The sequence below is a fragment of the Lissotriton vulgaris genome, chromosome 3_1 (assembly GCF_964263255.1).
Source record: "Lissotriton vulgaris chromosome 3_1, aLisVul1.2, whole genome shotgun sequence".
NCBI classification, from domain to species: Eukaryota; Metazoa; Chordata; class Amphibia; order Caudata; family Salamandridae; genus Lissotriton; species Lissotriton vulgaris.
In genome coordinates this window covers 2,009,101,895-2,009,121,140 of record NC_141689.1, presented here as the reverse complement: position 1 = coordinate 2,009,121,140, position 19,246 = coordinate 2,009,101,895, and the positions used below count along the sequence as shown (strand labels likewise).

Below are 19,246 nucleotides of genomic sequence, written 5' to 3'. Positions count from 1 at the left end.
AAAATCCCAGACCAATTTAGAACAATAGAGCAAATCTTAATAAATTATTTGACACCAAAAATGACAAATATCCAATCAGAAGAACGAAAGTTATGATTTTGTAATGATTTTAGTGAAAATGAAGCCGAAAAGCATAAAGCACCAACTATGGATATCTGGTCTTGCTGGACTGGGTAAAATATTTAACAACAAGGGGTGGTGATGGACAGAGTTTCTGAATTAAGCAGAATACTCTCACCCAGTCAAGAGATCAGGGCTAGATCCAACACCGTTTTTTAGCTCACTGCACCATCCCAGTTCAGAACCTGGCTATATGCAAATTAGTCTGTTCCTGTCCCAGTGCATGATGGGAACAGGGCAAACCAAACTACCAAGCCAATTCTTACACTGGGAAGGAAACAAGCTTCCGGGGACCGGTTTCTGGCATTTCAGCCGTCGTCGGCCCGGCTTGCTTGAATCCTGATGGTGCAATGAGCAAGGGACTCACATCTGAGTATACCCTTCCACGCTTAAGGTGGACAAAATATTTAACAACAAGGGGTGGTGATGGACAGAGTTTCTGAATTAAGCAGAATACTCTCACCCAGTCAAGAGATCAGGGCTAGATCCAACACCGTTTTTTAGCTCATTGCGCCATTCCAGTTCAGAACCTGGCTATATGCAAATTAGTCTGTTCCTGTCCCAGTGCATGATGGGAACAGGGCAAACCAAACTACCAAGCCAATTCTTACACTGGGAAGGAAACAAGCTTCCGGGGACCGGTTTCTGGCATTTCAGCCGTCGTCGGCCCGGCTTGCTTGAATCCTGATAATGCAATGAGCAAGGGACTCACATCTGAGTATACCCTTCCACGCTTAGGGTGGACAAAATATTTAACAAGGGGTGGTGATGGACAGAGTTTCTGAATTAAGCAGTATACTCTCACCCAGTCAAGAGATCAGGGCTAGATCCAACACCGTTTTTTAGCTCACTGCACCATCCCAGTTCAGAACCTGGCTATATGCAAATTAGTCTGTTCCTGTCCCAGTGCATGATGGGAACAGGGCAAACCAAACTACCAAGCCAATTCTTACACTGGGAAGGAAACAAGCTTCCGGGGACCGGTTTCTGGCATTTCAGCCGTCGTCGGCCCGGCTTGCTTGAATCCTGATGGTGCAATGAGCAAGGGACTCACATCTGAGTATACCCTTCCACGCTTAAGGTGGACAAAATATTTAACAACAAGGGGTGGTGATGGACAGAGTTTCTGAATTAAGCAGAATACTCTCACCCAGTCAAGAGATCAGGGCTAGATCCAACACCGTTTTTTAGCTCACTGCGCCATCCCAGTTCAGAACCTGGCTATATGCAAATTAGTCTGTTCCTGTCCCAGTGCATGATGGGAACAGGGCAAACCAAACTACCAAGCCAATTCTTACACTGGGAAGGAAACAAGCTTCCGGGGACCGGTTTCTGGCATTTCAGCCGTCGTCGGCCCGGCTTGCTTGAATCCTGATAATGCAATGAGCAAGGGACTCACATCTGAGTATACCCTTCCACGCTTAGGGTGGACAAAATATTTAACAAGGGGTGGTGATGGACAGAGTTTCTGAATTAAGCAGTATACTCTCACCCAGTCAAGAGATCAGGGCTAGATCCAACACCGTTTTTTAGCTCACTGCACCATCCCAGTTCAGAACCTGGCTATATGCAAATTAGTCTGTTCCTGTCCCAGTGCATGATGGGAACAGGGCAAACCAAACTACCAAGCCAATTCTTACACTGGGAAGGAAACAAGCTTCCGGGGACCGGTTTCTGGCATTTCAGCCGTCGTCGGCCCGGCTTGCTTGAATCCTGATGGTGCAATGAGCAAGGGACTCACATCTGAGTATACCCTTCCACGCTTAAGGTGGACAAAATATTTAACAACAAGGGGTGGTGATGGACAGAGTTTCTGAATTAAGCAGAATACTCTCACCCAGTCAAGAGATCAGGGCTAGATCCAACACCGCTTTTTAGCTCACTGCGCCATCCCAGTTCGGAACCTGGCTATATGCAAATTAGTCTGTTCCTGTCCCAGTGCATGATGGGAACAGGGCAAACCAAACTACCAAGCCAATTCTTACACTGGGAAGGAAACAAGCTTCCGGGGACCGGTTTCTGGCATTTCAGCCGTCGTCGGCCCGGCTTGCTTGAATCCTGATAATGCAATGAGCAAGGGACTCACATCTGAGTATACCCTTCCACGCTTAGGGTGGACAAAATATTTAACAAGGGGTGGTGATGGACAGAGTTTCTGAATTAAGCAGTATACTCTCACCCAGTCAAGAGATCAGGGCTAGATCCAACACCGTTTTTTAGCTCACTGCACCATCCCAGTTCAGAACCTGGCTATATGCAAATTAGTCTGTTCCTGTCCCAGTGCATGATGGGAACAGGGCAAACCAAACTACCAAGCCAATTCTTACACTGGGAAGGAAACAAGCTTCCGGGGACCGGTTTCTGGCATTTCAGCCGTCGTCGGCCCACCTTGCTTGAATCCTGATGGTGCAATGAGCAAGGGACTCACATCTGAGTATACCCTTCCACGCTTAGGGTGGACAAAATATTTAACAACAAGGGGTGGTGATGGACAGAGTTTCTGAATTAAGCAGAATACTCTCACCCAGTCAAGAGATCAGGGCTATATCCAACACCGTTTTTTAGCTCACTGCACCATCCCAGTTCAGAACCTGGCTATATGCAAATTAGTCTGTTCCTGTCCCAGTGCATGATGGGAACAGGGCAAACCAAACTACCAAGCCAATTCTTACACTGGGAAGGAAACAAGCTTCCGGGGACCGGTTTCTGGCATTTCAGCCGTCGTCGGCCCGGCTTGCTTGAATTCTGATGGTGCAATGAGCAAGGGACTCACATCTGAGTATACCCTTCCACGCTTAGGGTGGACAAAATATTTAACAACAAGGGGTGGTGATGGACAGAGTTTCTGAATTAAGCAGAATACTCTCACCCAGTCAAGAGATCAGGGCTAGATCCAACACCGTTTTTTAGCTCACTGCACCATCCCAGTTCAGAACCTGGCTGTATGCAAATTAGTCTGTTCCTGTCCCAGTGCATGATGGGAACAGGGCAAACCAAACTACCAAGCCAATTCTTACACTGGGAAGGAAACAAGCTTCCGGGGACCGAAGACGGCTGAAATGCCAGAAACCGGTCCCCGGTAGCTTGTCTCCTTTCTGGTGAAGAATTGGCTTGGTAGTTTAGTCTGCCCTGTTCCTATGATGCACTGGGCCAGGGACAGACTGATTTGCATATAGCCAGGTTCTGAGCTGGGATGGTGCAGTGAGATAAATAACGGTGATGGATCAAGCCCTGATCTTTGGACTGGGTAAGAGTGGTCTGCTTAATTCAGTCACAAGTTCAGATTGACTGTAATGGGGCACAGGTTGGCTACTGTCACTAGGTTAGGTCAGCTAAAATTTTACCTTCTCAAATCTGTACCAAGAGTCCTATTCACAGTGGAAGGGGCTGTGAGGAGCAGGGACACTGTCATGGGATGCTGGCTGAGTAGTGCAAAGAGCAGGCCAGGCATCATGGATGTGCGTTGCTGTAGCTTTGCGTTAGCAGTCCATGCAAGCGGTCGATGCTGTAGCGCACATTTTTGAGATGATGGAGCTTCACATTGAATAGCGGTGTCAGCAGCACATTCTCTGTGTGAATGGGCCCATTCACAAGCGTGAAGAGTCCAAAAGCTTGAATATAGTTTTCTGAGCCACACCAAGGATCCAGGACCTGAGGGGTACCACTTGGGGGTCATGAACTCACTTCAACTGGGTTCAGGTGCTGGTGCAGGATGTGGGGAGCCTTTCATGACGCTGAGGCTCAGATAAGGAGGCCAGCAGACTGGTCCTTGGAGTCACTCTGGTAGCCATGGATTCAATGTGAAGTTAAAGGTCCAGTTCTTCTTTCCCAAGCAAGCAGGGAGCAGGGCAAAAAGGCAGGAATTCAGCAAGGCTGCAGTAGATCAGCAGTCCAACAAAGTGACAGTCCTTACAGCAACACAGCAGTCTTTTTTCCTGGCAGAGTATTCACAGGTCCAGACGTGTATGGAAGAGTTGGTGTCTGAGGTCCTACTTTTATGTGAAGGTGGTTTTGTAAATGTGTGTTCAGAAATCCCACTTTTAGAAAGTGGCTGAGTTATGTGCTTTAAGCATTTCTGTGTGTCTCTGCTGAAATATGGATTGACTGTCTGGATCTGAAAGGTGAGAGGAGCTGGGAGAGGTCTGGACCCAAGGGGGGGTTGAGATGGCAACAGGCTGCCCTGCATCTGGAGAGTAGGGGGAGGAGAAGCCCGGGAGGGGAAAAGGCCTGGGCTGGTGCCATAAACCAATTGACCCATCTCCTGCTGAGTGATTAAGGATCCAGACCCCTAGTATCAAAGGGAAAAGGTGACACTGGGAAGGAGACACCCAGAACTGATTTAGGCAGGGGTCAGGGACCCCTGAGCACAAACGAACTTCAAAGACATTAAGGGGTATAACTATGAGAGCTGAAACCCCTGAATGTGGGAATGAAACAGAAATGGAGTGAGACTGAAAAGGCTTTGACCCATTCTGTGTCAAGAGGAACTTCTGCTAAAGAAGGAGCAACTGAAGAGACTGCTGTGGAAAGACAAATCCTTGCTTCGTAATCTGGGGCTGGTCTACGGTTTGCTGTTCTAACCAAGGGAGAGGCTGTTGGGACTGGGCTTGGAGGTGCTGGGTCCCCCTGCTTGAAGAAGACTGTGCTTTGTGCTGTGTCTTGTAACCCCAAGGGCCCAAGGTAATCTGGCTCCCTGTTTAGAAACACAGGAACATAAAGGTTTCTGGAGAAGTCCCAAGCAACGCGGTGTGCTTGTGCTTTTGCAGCTTGAGACCCTCAGAAGTTGTGCCTTGTGACTGTGGGCACGCAGGGGTAAGCTGAGTCTTGGACGCGCAGGGTGTGTGTCGTGGTGCAGGCCAAGGCGGTGTTGAGGAGTGACTGGTTGTTGTGTGCACGGGGAAACGAGATGAGACTCGGACTTGCAGAGTGCATGTCGTGGTGCAGCCAGGGTGTTGGGGAGGTGCGCCTGGTCATCATGTGCACCAGGAGAAGAGGTGAGACTCGGACACACAGAGTGCCTGCCATGGTTCAGCCAGGGCATTGGTGAGGAGCACCTGGTCATCGCGTGCACCGGGAGAAGAGGTGAGACTCAGATGCACAGGGTGCGTGTCGAGGTGCAAGCAGAGGCATTGGTGAAGAGCGCCGGGTCATTGTGAGCACCAGAGAAGAGGCGAGTCTTGGACGCGCACGGTGCGTGTCCAGGTGCAACCAGAGTCACTGGTGAGGAATGCCTGGGTAGTGTGTGCACCGAATTCGAAGTAAGTCTCCACAGTGCTGAGGGCAGGTCTTGGTGTTTACTGAGACCGCCGTAAGGAGGGCCAGGTTATTTAGCCCTCGGAGTGAAACAGCAGCGGCCCGGATCTGCAGCCCCAGAGGAGCTAAGCCGCCGTCCCGAGCTCGCCGTACCCATTGACGGAGTTCTGGATCAAGGGCCAAGTCGCTGAAGGAGGAGAGGAGAGTAGGGTCGCACCCCCCAGGTAACGTGGATCACCACTTGGGTGGGGTGCGGGCCAGAAGGGACATTCTCTCGGGCTCTTGCTTCTTTCAGCTGCGCGAGACTGTTGCTTCGGCTCAGATCTCAACATGGCCAGTACTGGGGCCAGAGTGAGAAGCTGTACTTTTGTGTCATTATTGATCCATATTGGGGGCACTGTTAACAGAGCACCTAAACTGTCGTATTACACTTTGTATTATTGATGCTAACGAACTATCGAACTGTCGTATGCCGCCTGACCTCATTTGTGCCTGATGAACTACATGCTTGGTGCGCTACGCACTGCATTATTTTTCCCTCGCAGAGTACATGATTGTAACATTGCGCATTGCATTATTTCTTCATCGCACAGTACCTTATTATAATGTGGCACAGTGCATTATTTCTTCATTGCACAGTACATGATTGTAGAGTGACACATTGCTTTGTTTCTGCCTGGTTAAGGGCATGCTGGTAGTGATACGCATTGCATTATTCTTTCTATTGCAAGTACATGACTGTGGCGCTATGTATGGCTTGTTTCTCTGTTGCACAGTACAAGAGAATATTGTTACGCATTGCAGTATTTCTTTTCATTTGCAACATGTGTGATTTTAGCAATACAACTTGCCTAACCTTTTGGAAATGATCAGAAGTGAGCTTAACTGTTTGCTAGAGGCGGTGGTTGGGATTAGAACCTACCAACCAACCGGAAGGAATACTACCCATTCTTATATGTTGGTTTTGTACTGTGTTGTCATATCGTATAACTTCTTATATAAAGATTATACTAATTTTATAAAAACTAGTGGGGAGTCTATTTGTGGTGACATCATTGGGTTGGTGAAAATGTGGTTGCACATATTGTACACTTGTGCCTTGGAAATAACCCTGGATACTCGTGCCAAGCTACTAAGGGGGTGAGCAGCGCTATCTCAGACGGTGTCCTTACTTAGCCTAACGTTGAAACGAGGGGTTGGGGACTACTGCCTCCAGCATTTGGTGGCGGCGGTGAGGGATAAAGACCCTAACTTCCAACACTCACCCATCATTAAACAATTAAGTTTATTTCCCGCCCTACTATACACTGTTTCCAACAAGCAGATAACTTAATGTACATAATGTACAATCTCATATCAATAATGAAACATTATCATCATCACTATTTGCTTTAGTTCTCATTAACCATTTCCACAAGGGATGGAGTGGTTGGAGTTAAGGTCGAGTCTGGACCGCCAGTATGGGATCGAAAGTTAAGGTCATAGTTTGCCACTCCATATTCACTTTTGCTAGGTGGAAACGAGATGCACTGCTTTTTTTCCTTTCTTTCATCTCAACGTTTGTATGCATAGGCAAAAGTTGAGGAGTGACTTGCACTGCCCATTGGGTCTGATAGCTCCTCAAATTTTTTAAAAATCTTAAGTAGTTTGAGATGCATTTTCTTTTTTTTCTGGTGATTGCAAACAATTGCGAATATTCACAGCACTGAAAAATGCCCACTGGATGCGTGTATTCTAGCCTAAATTTCCAAACCGAGTGAAAGTTCACTAATTTAAGAAAATACATTGAATGACAGAAAGGCCACTGTGCCCGTAGTTTCATATTTATACACGAGGAAATGTTCATATGGTAAATTCCATGTTAGTTCAAAAAGTGACCTGTTTTTGGAACAGACATACCACTTTAGATCCTTTTGAGAAATTTACAAAAAATTCAGCATTTTGAAGGTTTAATACTTTAAACTCGGTTTACCCCAGGTTTAGGGCTCTATGGTCAGGGAAGGTAAAAGTGATAAAGGGTCCATCAGTGAAATTTCTTATGTGAGAAAGACGTGCACACTGCATCCACATCCAATTGGTAACATGGTATATAATAAGAGTGATCTTACGTTTTATGTTTTAGTCTCAGTTATAGCTGAATTGCTGTAACAAATGAATGACTATCAATAAAACATGCTCTTGCTCTTCATGTTCATTGAAGGTTAAGTTACTTTAATCATTTGTACAGCTGAATTGCATGAATGATGTATTTTGCAAGAATGTAAAGTACTTAGGTTAAGTGTTTATAGGAAAATGATATGTGACCTTGCCTTTTCAGAGATCATTTTGTCATCTGGAACCTTGATACTGGATTTATCAAAGAGCGAATAAGGGCGGATTACAAAGACAGGCCCTCCTTGCGAAATGGACTTACTGACCAAGATCACCCAATTCCAGAGGCTCATGCAAGAAGAAGGAAAGCAAAAGACAGTACAGGTACATATGTGGGTGTGTGTATGTATATATATATGTGTGTGTATATGTGTGCGTGTGTATATGTGAGCATGTGTATATGTGAGTATGTATGTGTATCTATATATCTATATATATATATTATATATATACACACACACACGTATATATATATATATATATATATTAATGTTTGCATTTGTATACCACTCATTTACCACATTGCATTAATACATTTTACCAAGAGATAGTATTTGCGGAAAGATCAAGTGACAATAAACCAGTGTATCAGTAATATGTCAACAGTCACAGTGGGGGTATTGAATTGGTTGGGCACCAAAGCCTCTTCAGGCTGAAAAGCGTTATGACGGTTTGGTGTTGAGCACAAAAATAAATATATAATGCACCAGTTCCTGGGTTCGCCTCGTCTTTGAAGAAACTTTGGAAAAAGACGTCCTTCTGCTACAAATAATTTTCGAGAATGCTTCCTCGAAACTGGCGTTAACCCCTCCATGTACTGGGCCATGAGGCAGGAAGCAGTGATCCCGTTTTCGGAATCCCCTTTTTGCTCCGAATAGGAGAAGCCGTGGTTGCCCGAAGAGAGCGGAAGCACTGGGTGTACTGCAGGGAAGTTTGACGGAGCTGTTCCAGGTCGGAGGTCGGCTGGCTAAAGACGGGAGTCGCAACGTTAGTACCTGCATGCTTTCGGAGCTCCGCAGATATTCTCGTGTGGAGTGTGCAAGATTCCGGCTGAGATACAGATTGAAGACGGAATCAGTTTTGTAAGTAACAAACGCTCATTGACACACCATGTCCGCAGACACGTTAAAGGGTCGAGTTGAAGCAGCCAAAGGCGTGTTTGCCGATTCCCTGGCTGGGGAATATGTACAAACTGTGACTTCAGGTGTAGAACAAGATGCACATTGTAATCTCAAAGACTTATTTAAAGCACTGGAAAAGACAAGCAAAACGGAGGAGGCCAAATGGTTGGAGCATTGTTCTCTCACAGGTTACCTCGAGGTGGGAAGGATACCACGGGGCTTAAGAATTATGCTGGCCCCTTCGTATGAAAATCCGGACCCCCGCATGCTACTAGAATGGGCAGACTGCAACCTAGAGTCATCTCGGCGCCTAGTGGAGATACTTATTAAGCACGCGGAGAGTGACCGGGTTGTACTACTAGTGGAGATAGATAGATTGAATTGCGAGATTGACAAACTTCCAAGTACCCCCTTAATGGCGAAATATCGGGAAGAAATGATAACACGCTTAAAATGGGAGGAGGAAGTAATTAAAAAGCGCAAAGCATATAAATTCCAGCGCGACCGCTTGGACTATGAACACGGTCAAATATTTACTTTTGCAAAAAAATATGATAACCTTAAAGCCAACCAGAAAGTACCTGCAAAGACTACTACGTCAAAGCAACCAGTTGGTGCCGCAACTGCTGAGGCTTCATCTATCTCAGATTTCAGTTCCAACTTAGATAGTGAATCTGACAATGAATTACAGAGATTACAGAGGTTGGGGTTTCGAAAATGTACCTTGGCGCAGAAGCTCGAAGTGGTCCAACAAGATCGAAAACAGACCCTACGCTCTGTTGCTTGAGGTGTCAACGCCAACAAAGTACCAACAACAAACGCACCGCAAGGAGGCGGTGCAACAAGCAACAGCGACGCAACCAACAAAACCTTCACCAAAAAGCCGCAGAGACAATGGAAACACAAGTAGGTCTCCGGCAAGAGGAAGCGCAAACTGTTGTGAATCTGACTGACATGCCGCTAACACCAAAAGAAACCAAAATATTGTCATTAGGCTTATCATACAGCACGAGGAGCAATTTTGACTACGCTGGTGCAAAAATCGATCTTTTTAAGTATGTTCTCAAGCTTAAAGTCCGGAAATACCACCTCTTGCATAAAACTGCAAATCAAGTACCTGCTATTTTACCCATGTTACATTCTCCTCCGCTGACAGTACCTGACTCCAATTTACTGCCGGAGCTACTAGAAATGCATAATGAATCTGACTCACTTCATCAAGCCCCGGCCGGGGTCTTGAGACTATGACAGTTCCTACTGCTTTTAAACCTAAATCTACTTTTTGCCCTCTCATGCTAAAGGATAATCTAGATATGTTTCATGATAAGGTGTCTTTCGAACTTAGGGCATTATATTTCAAACAAACCAAGATTTCCAGAAAACATCATTATCGTTACTTTGATTATCATAGATTGATCAAAAAATTACAAAATAACGAGAACATCATTATTCGCCAGTCCGATAAAGGTGGCAACGTGGTACTTTGGCCAAGACAAATGTATATGGATGAAGCTCTTGGTCAACTCAATGACAGAGACTGTTACAAGAGGACTAACTTGAGTGAAGTTCAGCAGGCTTGGAATGGTATATATACAAAGCTGATGGCGTGGAGAAGCATGGGCTTGATTACAATGGAGGAATTCAAGTATATGAAGAAAGAACATCCCGTCACGCCCGTAGTATACTTCATTCCCAAGATACATAAAAACTGTATAAAGCCACCAGGGCGTCCTATCATTTCCGCCTGCAATAGCATTCTAGAGAATGTCAGCAAATATGTGGATTTTTTTCTTCAAGATTACGTTATAAATGTACCCTCCTTTGTCTTAGATACAGGGTATTTACTAAGGAAACTTGCTGACTTTACATGGCAACCTAGTTACTTGTTGATATCTCTAGATGTTACCTCTTTGTATACGAGCATTTACCACAGGGATGGTCTAAAAGCCGTGCAATACTATCTAAGCACAAGACCCTCATGTCTGAATGAGCATAGTAAAAGGATTTTATATATGATTAGTCTATGTCTTGAAAACTATTTTTTCTTGTTTGCTAACCAACTGTTCCAGCAGGTATGGGGAGTGGCTATGGGGGCCTGTTTCTCCCCCAGTTACGCTTGCTTGCACATGGGTTACTGGGAGGAACAGGTCCTCATGCCCAACTACCCGACCATTATGGGTTCCAAAGTCATAAGATGGTTGAGATACATCGATGACCTTTTAATAATCTGGGATGGTTTGGAATGTGAGGCAAAACAGTTCATAGAAAATTTGAATGAGAATAACTTAAATCTTGGGTTCACTAGCCAAATCAGTGCCACATCTATTTGTTTTTTGGATGTTGAGATTTTTATTTGTAAGGGCAAACTGGAGACAAAACTTTTTCGTAAGCCTACAGCTGGAAATGCTGTGTTGCATGCCGCCAGTCACCACCCTGCCCATCTCATACGTAGCCTACCTTATGGTGAAATGCTCCGTATTAGGAGAATATGCAGCACGGACATTGATTTTAGAGAAGAGGCTACAAATCTGAGATTTTAGAAAAAGCAATGAGTAGAGCCAATTCTCAAGGAAGACTCCAGCTTTTGATACCAAGACACCTAACGGTTTGAATGCCAGTGAAGATTGTTTTACCTATTTGTGAGTCACAATTAAGAATTTCGCCTGTCACTTTGTACATATTAATAAGCTGTTTCATCTTTCTTTCTTGACCATTACGGTCAATTTCTAATTTTAATTTAATTTTATATGTATTACACTTGTCACTTTTATATAGATTTTAGCACAGGGTTGCACTAATTTTCATGCCATTATTTATTTGCGAAATTTGCACAATTGTTTTTTGCACATCATTAGGTCATCCGGCATTGCCCACTTGGGCTTTATCCTACAATGTTCCTTTAACAATTATGGTGAACTTGGTGGTTTAGACTAGCCGGCTGTTACAATGCACATGCATACTCTGAGAACTCAACAATAAGTATATCCTAGTTATTTATTGGTTTTAACAGGATTTTACCTATCTCAGTGTTTTTTAGCCATGTGATCTATATTGGCTTTTTGACAACAGGTTTTAACAGCAATGTTATGGAGTATTTATATTTTAACATATTTATTTATGTATATGTTTTTATATTTATTCTAAATTGCTGCTATGAGATATTATCTAAACCTGTGTATTTCTGATTAACTAAATTATTTGAACAGTACAATGCATTTGAAAATTTCTACATACAACAGTGATCATGTTAGTATGTCTTTCATGTTCATGATGAAGTCATTGTGAGAATATGGCATGTTGCACTTTAAAAGGAATATTCCGTCCTTTCTAACGTTGTCATGTGATGTGATATGTTTTAAATGTTGGTGTTTAGTAGAATATTAAGGATCCACCTTTCAGGACATTTTGTCCTGACTATTGCACTATTAGGTGTGGTCACCACCATCTTTCAGACCTTATCCCATTCTTCTGTGGTGGTTTTCCTTATACAGCCTCTTGTTTTAGCCTTATGTTGTTTAGTCTGTGCATGCTCTCCCATTGTCCTATACCAGTATGCAATTCGTTTTTTTTTATTTGTAGCCATGTCTACTATTAACAGAAGCGTTTCAGACGTTTTATGTCCCAGATTTCCATCCCCAGCCTGCCAAGGTGTAAAAACTGTGTAGTGGCCACTTGAAACATTTGCTGGGCTTCCTCAAGTGTAAATAGTTTGCCATTCGAGAAAAGATGCCCCCTTTTCACCATCACCTCCCACTGTTCAAGACGTGGGCTCCCCAGGGTTTGGTAAATATCAGAGAGAACTCATCTAGGAGAGCACTCATAAGAATATTAGCAAAATGAGTTCGCAAGATGATGAATAGAAGTGATTGTGGCTCATATGGATGATGATGCTGGTTAGTTCATGTGGATGAGGTGGGCTCACCATGGTTGTAGGGAAGTGGAAAGAGCGCACAAGGCTCATGAGGGAGGGGAAGTAGCTCACATAATCACGGAGAAGGGCTCTCTAAGACCATGGAGACAGAGCTGGTCAGGCCAAAGCAATGGAGAGAGGAATGGTTTTGCTGAGGTCATTACAAGGGGACAAACATCAACAAGTTCATGGGGAACTCATGAAATGTTACAATGGTGATGGGAGAGGGAATTTTTCACTTTGGGAGATGAGAGGTTTTACAAGCCCAGTGGGAAGGTGGTCACTAGTTGGGCATGGCCATGGCTTAATATGGTTATTAGTGGGCAGTAGTCAATGGTGGGGAAGTTGTTCTGTGCTGCAAATGATTCTGAAATAATGGCAAGCAGTGACACCGGGTGACTGATATCCTCGTGTGACTACGCCAGACACTTGCATTATACTGACCTGGAAACAATTATTTAGAGGGCTGATAAAATATGGAAGGAAGGCTGTAAGCCTAAACTGGTGTTCAGGGTTATTATATATCGAATAATGATTGCATGAACAGAGCTTAACTGTGATGTCATAACATGTGACTTTTGGTCATAAGAATGTGTTAAGCGCAAGAGAAAATATCACAAATTTAAGGACATAAGTTGCTATTTTATTCAGTTGGAAAAGATATGTGCAGTAGCAGGTTTTGTAGCCTGATATTGTTGTATTGCTAATTTTATAAGCAATATAATATGTTTGCTATTTCTACATTCTGCATAGTTAACTGTTTTTGGATATGCTCCAGCGGAGGGGTTTGGTACCTTTTTGTCACCTTTGACTCTGTTCTTTTCAGGGAGCTTGAGGAATAAAGGAGTTAGGTTTCAATTCAAATTCACAAATACAGCATAGCCTATGTGGCTATACAGCAAAGCTCAAAGTCGGGAAGCCAGTTTAAAGATAGATGTATCATCAATTCAAAGCCAAAGTACTATAAATCAGTCTAAGAAACATTGCATAGAAATACAGAATTATCAAAGGATTTCAAATTCTATGAACTAAATTAATTCTCAATAGTAAATAACCAAAGAGAACATCAGTAGCAGTGGCACAAGGTAAAGGAAACACAGCTGAATGAGAAGTTTGAAAAGTCCTATCCTCCTGTCTATGATGCATAAAGAATTCTCATTTCCCAATTAAACTTTGCTGAAAATGCTAAACTAGGTTCAATCAGATTCATAAAATACAGAGAAAGGTGTCAGAGTGAAGCTTCAGTAGAAGTTTCTAAAAATAAGTATTGCATAGCATTGCATAGCATAAAGTGATACAACGAGAATAAAGCATAGAATGTAAGACACAGAGGCCTAAACCTCTCCTATCCTAAAGAAGTCTCCACATAGTGTGTGTACAAAGCCACAGAACATTGCCTAGCTATACCCCCAAATATCCTCCTGATTTATTGTTTTGGACCCAATTAAAGACCTTCTTCAAACAATAATCTCTTTGGCAAAACACGTTTATAATTCCTTCTTCTTTGATGTATGTTTTGAAAACATATCTGATCCAGCAATCAGGGATCGATACATTTTCATAAACATAGGCCCATTTAAACTACCCAACTAATCCCTTCATGCTGGGGCTCAGTGTGATGTAAGTTTATACCCAATTTACCAACGTACAATACAGAATCTATATTTCTCCTTTCAATTTGTATATGACTATTGTGATGAATTGTATTAGTTGAGAAGTTGATGACAAAAATTATGTATCTATCAATAAGTACTAAATAATAACAGACTCAGTATGTAATTTATAATGTTTATCGTAAATAATGTAAATAATGTGAAATCAAATGCTCATCAAGTACAGTCATATGAATGCAAATCATAGATTATCACGGAGAGAAAACATTAGCAATGTAAAGGAACAACGTCATAACAAAATAAACAGTGCATTGAAGGAGTGGATAGGCAAAGAGAGAAAAGTTTCAGAGACAAAATACATTTGCAAATGTTTATACAAATTCAGGAGATTATCTATAGTAACCCAAGTAAGAATCAGGGAAATCTACCCTCCTGGCCAAAAAAGGCAGCAGGCCACTCGAGAAGAGTCGAGCAGCAAAGATTAAGTCAGGAATCAGGAAACAGGTAGGCCTCTATCTGGAAACAGCACTCTGACGACAGCGACGATCTCCCGCTAGCTAAACACCAGCCAACCCTAAAACCACACCCCCCAGGGCACCTCAATTATACCCTAAAACTAAAATGTTCAACCCACATTTGTTTCAATATCTTACTAAAGTCTGTCAATCATTGGCTAATAATGGGGGTGTTCTGTCACAACACTCTCATCTAATCACTTTATTCACTGTTGTATTGTTTTAGACTTTCAGCATTACAACATATCCTTCTCAGGAAACAATTCTGAATACAATCATAGTACATATTTTTTTCCCTTCCCTTCATGTTGCATGTCTCTACGCTTTCATTGTTTGCTTCTGCCATCTCGTGAAGGAAGTTGCACACTTTCTTTTCCGTAGCCTTGGCAGACACACAGCTCATTACGAAGGTCATTTTCATGCCTTTGCGTTCTATCTTTTCATTCAAAGCCCATTTTAATTCACTTAATTTCTTTCAGCAAATATTAACCCCAAACTGACATGCAGGAAAGTAAGCCCATGCTTGTATTTTCTACAGAAAAGAAACTAAAACCTTTATTATTTTCATGAAATGAAATTTCATTGCGTACCATCCGAGCTTAGCACTATCCCATGCACAACCCATGATATTCCTAGCAGAATATTATTAATGTGCCCAAAAGCAGCATTAGTCTTTTTTTTTTCTGAAAGCTAAAAAACAATTGCGGCCTAGTTTTCTTTCATTAGTACACACACTAGTTTACACATGCGCAAAAGCATTTCCCCTTATTTTAGCATTTATTAATAAAAATCTTCACAGCATACTGTTAATTTATGTTACTGAGGGTTCAATTAGAACAGGTTTTATTTACGCAAAACCCTGCTCCATCAAATCCATAACCCTTTCTTCTTTGATCCACATGGTTCAAACTTGAATTGATGCCTTCATTCCACACGGACAGTAGGCCTCCCTTCTGGGTGAAATGTATTTTGCTCTGGAGATTAGGCTTTATGCAGAAGGCACTGCGAGTTTTTCACAGTGCATTTCAGTGAGTTAAATTAACTTTAAAAAAAAAGTCAGTTACCTACTGCCTTGTGTTTCGTATTCCTTTTTTTCCTCTTGGCAGTTGGTGGCTCCCCTCTACCAATCCTGGCGCTGCTCTTATGCTGCACAGGCAGCGTGATAGAAGCACCAGGATTGACTGGAGTGCAGTGGTTCAATGCTACTTTAACCACATGGCTGCTGCGGGGATTTTTGCGCTGTGCTGCAAATTGCTCTTTTGCTGCATTTATGACGAGCTCAGCTCGTCATCAGCATACGACACCCGTGGGTGATGACGAGCTGAGCTCGTCATCAGCATCGAAAGGGTTAAGCACTAGGGGCCTCTGCTTGTTTCCCACCAGCTTTCTAAGACAGCTCAGTTTGGATTGTTTAAAGTGCGCATGTCAGCCAAAGTGACATGCGCACTTTAAACTTAAGTGCACAATTTTCCTCTTTGCTGCTGGCCCCGCTCCCAGACTCGGCTGCTGCCAGCATGAAAAATAAAATGTTAATACATTTGTTTTATTACCATTTTATTATTCAATTTTTCTACACTGATAGTGGAAGGGCGACGCTCCTCCGCCCTCAGGGAGACACTTTCTCTGGTACCAGGTAAAATCCGACTCCACTGAGTCAGAATTTACCAGGTGCGATAAATACCACTTAATTACAAGTTTTCCTCCAATAATGAGGAATAACATTCAGATTTTGCAAAAATCTAATATCCTGGCATTTACCAGGTACCTTTCCACCAATAAGCATTGGCAGGTTTGACCTGCCAAAATTAATCAGACGAAACAAAATCCTAGTAGTCAGGATTCCAATATCTGTGCTAACATGTTGAAATGTAACCACCAACTCATCATAGGGGCCTATGTATTTGAATATCCTGTCTTTCTCTCATAACAAACCGATACAGCTCTCACTTTTGCTCAAATACTCCAATGTGCAGCAAATGGAGTTACGCTGATTTTCAGATATCACCTTGCTACACCAATATCACTTTTTACTCCCACCTTGTTGACCCCGTCTTTATTGGCCTGGCATAACCTTCTCCCTCTCCATGTTGAAGGTGATATTTGCCATCTTCCCATCTGCCCGGTGAGACCAGTTGCTAATTATAATGCAAAGAGGCTTAACATGATAGCCTTTCAACTGTGTTTTTAAAATATGACCAGGACTGCACAATTCCGTCAATTAGATGCTTCCATGGCTGCTTTAATATGCCATTGGTAATTGTGAAATAGTCTATAGGAGCACAATGTGCTGATGAAGTTGCATCCAGGACCGTCAATCGAAAAACATTTTATACAATGTAGAGATTTTTGTTCTTGTTTCCACTTCACTATAACATCCCTCATTGAATGAAGTCTTGTTACTTGCTTGACTGGTGAAGTTTGAGCTCCTTGAAAATGCTACGGTAACTTAATTCACTGTGCCTAAAATGACATGCGCATCATACTCTCTGTATACCAGAGTGAGCATAATTTTAACACGGTGTTCCACTGCCCCACAAGCTCTGCCATTGGGTGTTTCTTTTGTAGTTAGTTACACTGCTGAATATGGTGACAGACCATCCACCTGGTTGGGGTGGCTGGTCTTCTTTTCAGAGGGGACAGCACCAAGAAAGACGGTCATGCAGCTCTTGGCAGTCTTCCTTGCAGTGAGCTAACAAGTGTCACAAACATACTGGAGAAGTCTCCAAACATGCCATCCAAGTTTTGTATTTGATTTGTATCGTCCTCTTAAGAGGTACATTTGCATTACAATGCATTGCAGTACCCCTCTGTGCACACAAGATGACAGATATTTCATCATGGTAGAATTGCCATAATCGAGATATGCTTTGTGGTGACTCTCTCCATAGAAGCGGAACCAACCTCAATGGAAAACCAGTTGTTGGCATGGCAGCCATTGTGTAATAAAGTAAATCTTTCTCTGGTATTTGGGTGGAGGTAGGACTCCTGCTCAATGGTGGATTCACTTGACTTAATTAAGACTGTGGGAGTTTAGCTATATCATGGATACAAGTCTGTAGGTAATACAGTAAGCAAATACAGATCATGGCAGGTGCAGTAGTTACCTAATGGTTTTAACCTCCCAGTTATATGGTCCACACCTTGCAATGCGCGATAGTGCAGTAATACCACATGCTTTACCACCTTTCCGAACATCAAAACTCAGAATGTTGCGGCGTTTCTCTCCACAACTTTTACCAGGTTTAACTAGGTGAACTTGTAGGGGCTTGAAAGTGTCGTAGTGTTGCACTAGCTGTCAGTTTCACTGTGATTTTAAAAATAGAAATAATTATTACGAAAAACAGATTTGTAAATATATAGACATAAGCGTATATAGACAAAGATAAAATGTGGAGTGGGGCGAATGACTCACATGAGGCAAAGTCTCGAGTGGGTAATGATGGCTCTCATCTCCCTCAATAGTGTTAATAAATAGCATGTGCATACAGGGTTTATGCCATGCCATTATGTATGTGCATTTGTTTTAACGAAAGATATTGAAACAAAACGAGGTTGGAAGGGGCTAAATCTGTTCAGTAATGCAAAAACCACGTTGAAGAGACCATGTCATTATAGAAAGAGTGGTGTTACTGGTTGTGCCTTGTAATCTGTGAGATAGAAAACAATGATTTCATTATGTAAATTTCATGTTAATGTGGTAAGAAACTGACATTTGAACTTTGCACTGTACTACTAAATGTGTGAATATGTGTTTATTAGCACAGTTCCTTTAAATAACATGAGTTATTTTACCACATTTCTTTTCACTGCCGTGGCATGCATGCATGCCTGTATGTGTGTGTAGTGCTTTAAATAACTCCATTTTCTTCACATGACGCCAGTGGAGAGATCTGAGTGCAGAGGTAATATGATGCACTGAAAACGGAGAGGGGGGATGGTTGCTAGAGAGAGTTGACTTGGCAGCTTGAAATACAAGAAGACAAATACACACATAGGCAGAAAAAGAGATTGATATTTGAATTGAAGTTGTATTTTCATATTATTTTAAACCCTGTACATACTCACCCCAGGACCTTGTGAATACTAATTTTAATAGTTAAATTACGAGTCGCTACCTTTGCTCAATTCTAGCATTTGATTTCATAGTTTGTATATGAAGATAAACATACCCATATCATACTTAGTCATTTAAAATTCATGATAAAATGATCACTACATGAGTCAGAAGCAGAGTGGAAAACTGTTGAAAAGGAGGTGATTAAAAAGTCAACTCAATGCTATCTGAGATTAAAAAAACGTATTTTTTGTGCACTGTAGGATTTGTTTCTACTGGACTTGCTAGCACATTTCGATTCTGAACACAGGGAGTCTGCTAAACAGCTCTCAAGCATGTGTTTGGACAAGTAAAAATTGACATATAATTTTAGGTACAGCCACAGTACAGTGGTACATAAACTGTATCCCAGACATATAATTCAAATATCAAATGTAAGCTACAGTGTGGATGTGCCCCACCCACATGAGTGATTACACGCATGGTATCAGGGCTCCCCCTGCTGCCCT

General features: G+C 42.6%; 1 protein-coding gene across 1 annotated transcript in view; it reads left to right on the top strand.

Annotated features, from left to right (window-relative positions):
• LOC147728720 (uncharacterized) overlaps positions 1–19,246 on the top strand; it is a 497,345-nt gene that overhangs the window by 393,928 nt on the left and 84,171 nt on the right. Inside the window, exon 24 of the mRNA XM_086963852.1 lies at positions 7,691–7,848. Coding sequence (XP_086819978.1) covers positions 7,691–7,848 — 158 coding nt within the window. The remainder of the gene's footprint in view (positions 1–7,690; positions 7,849–19,246) is intronic.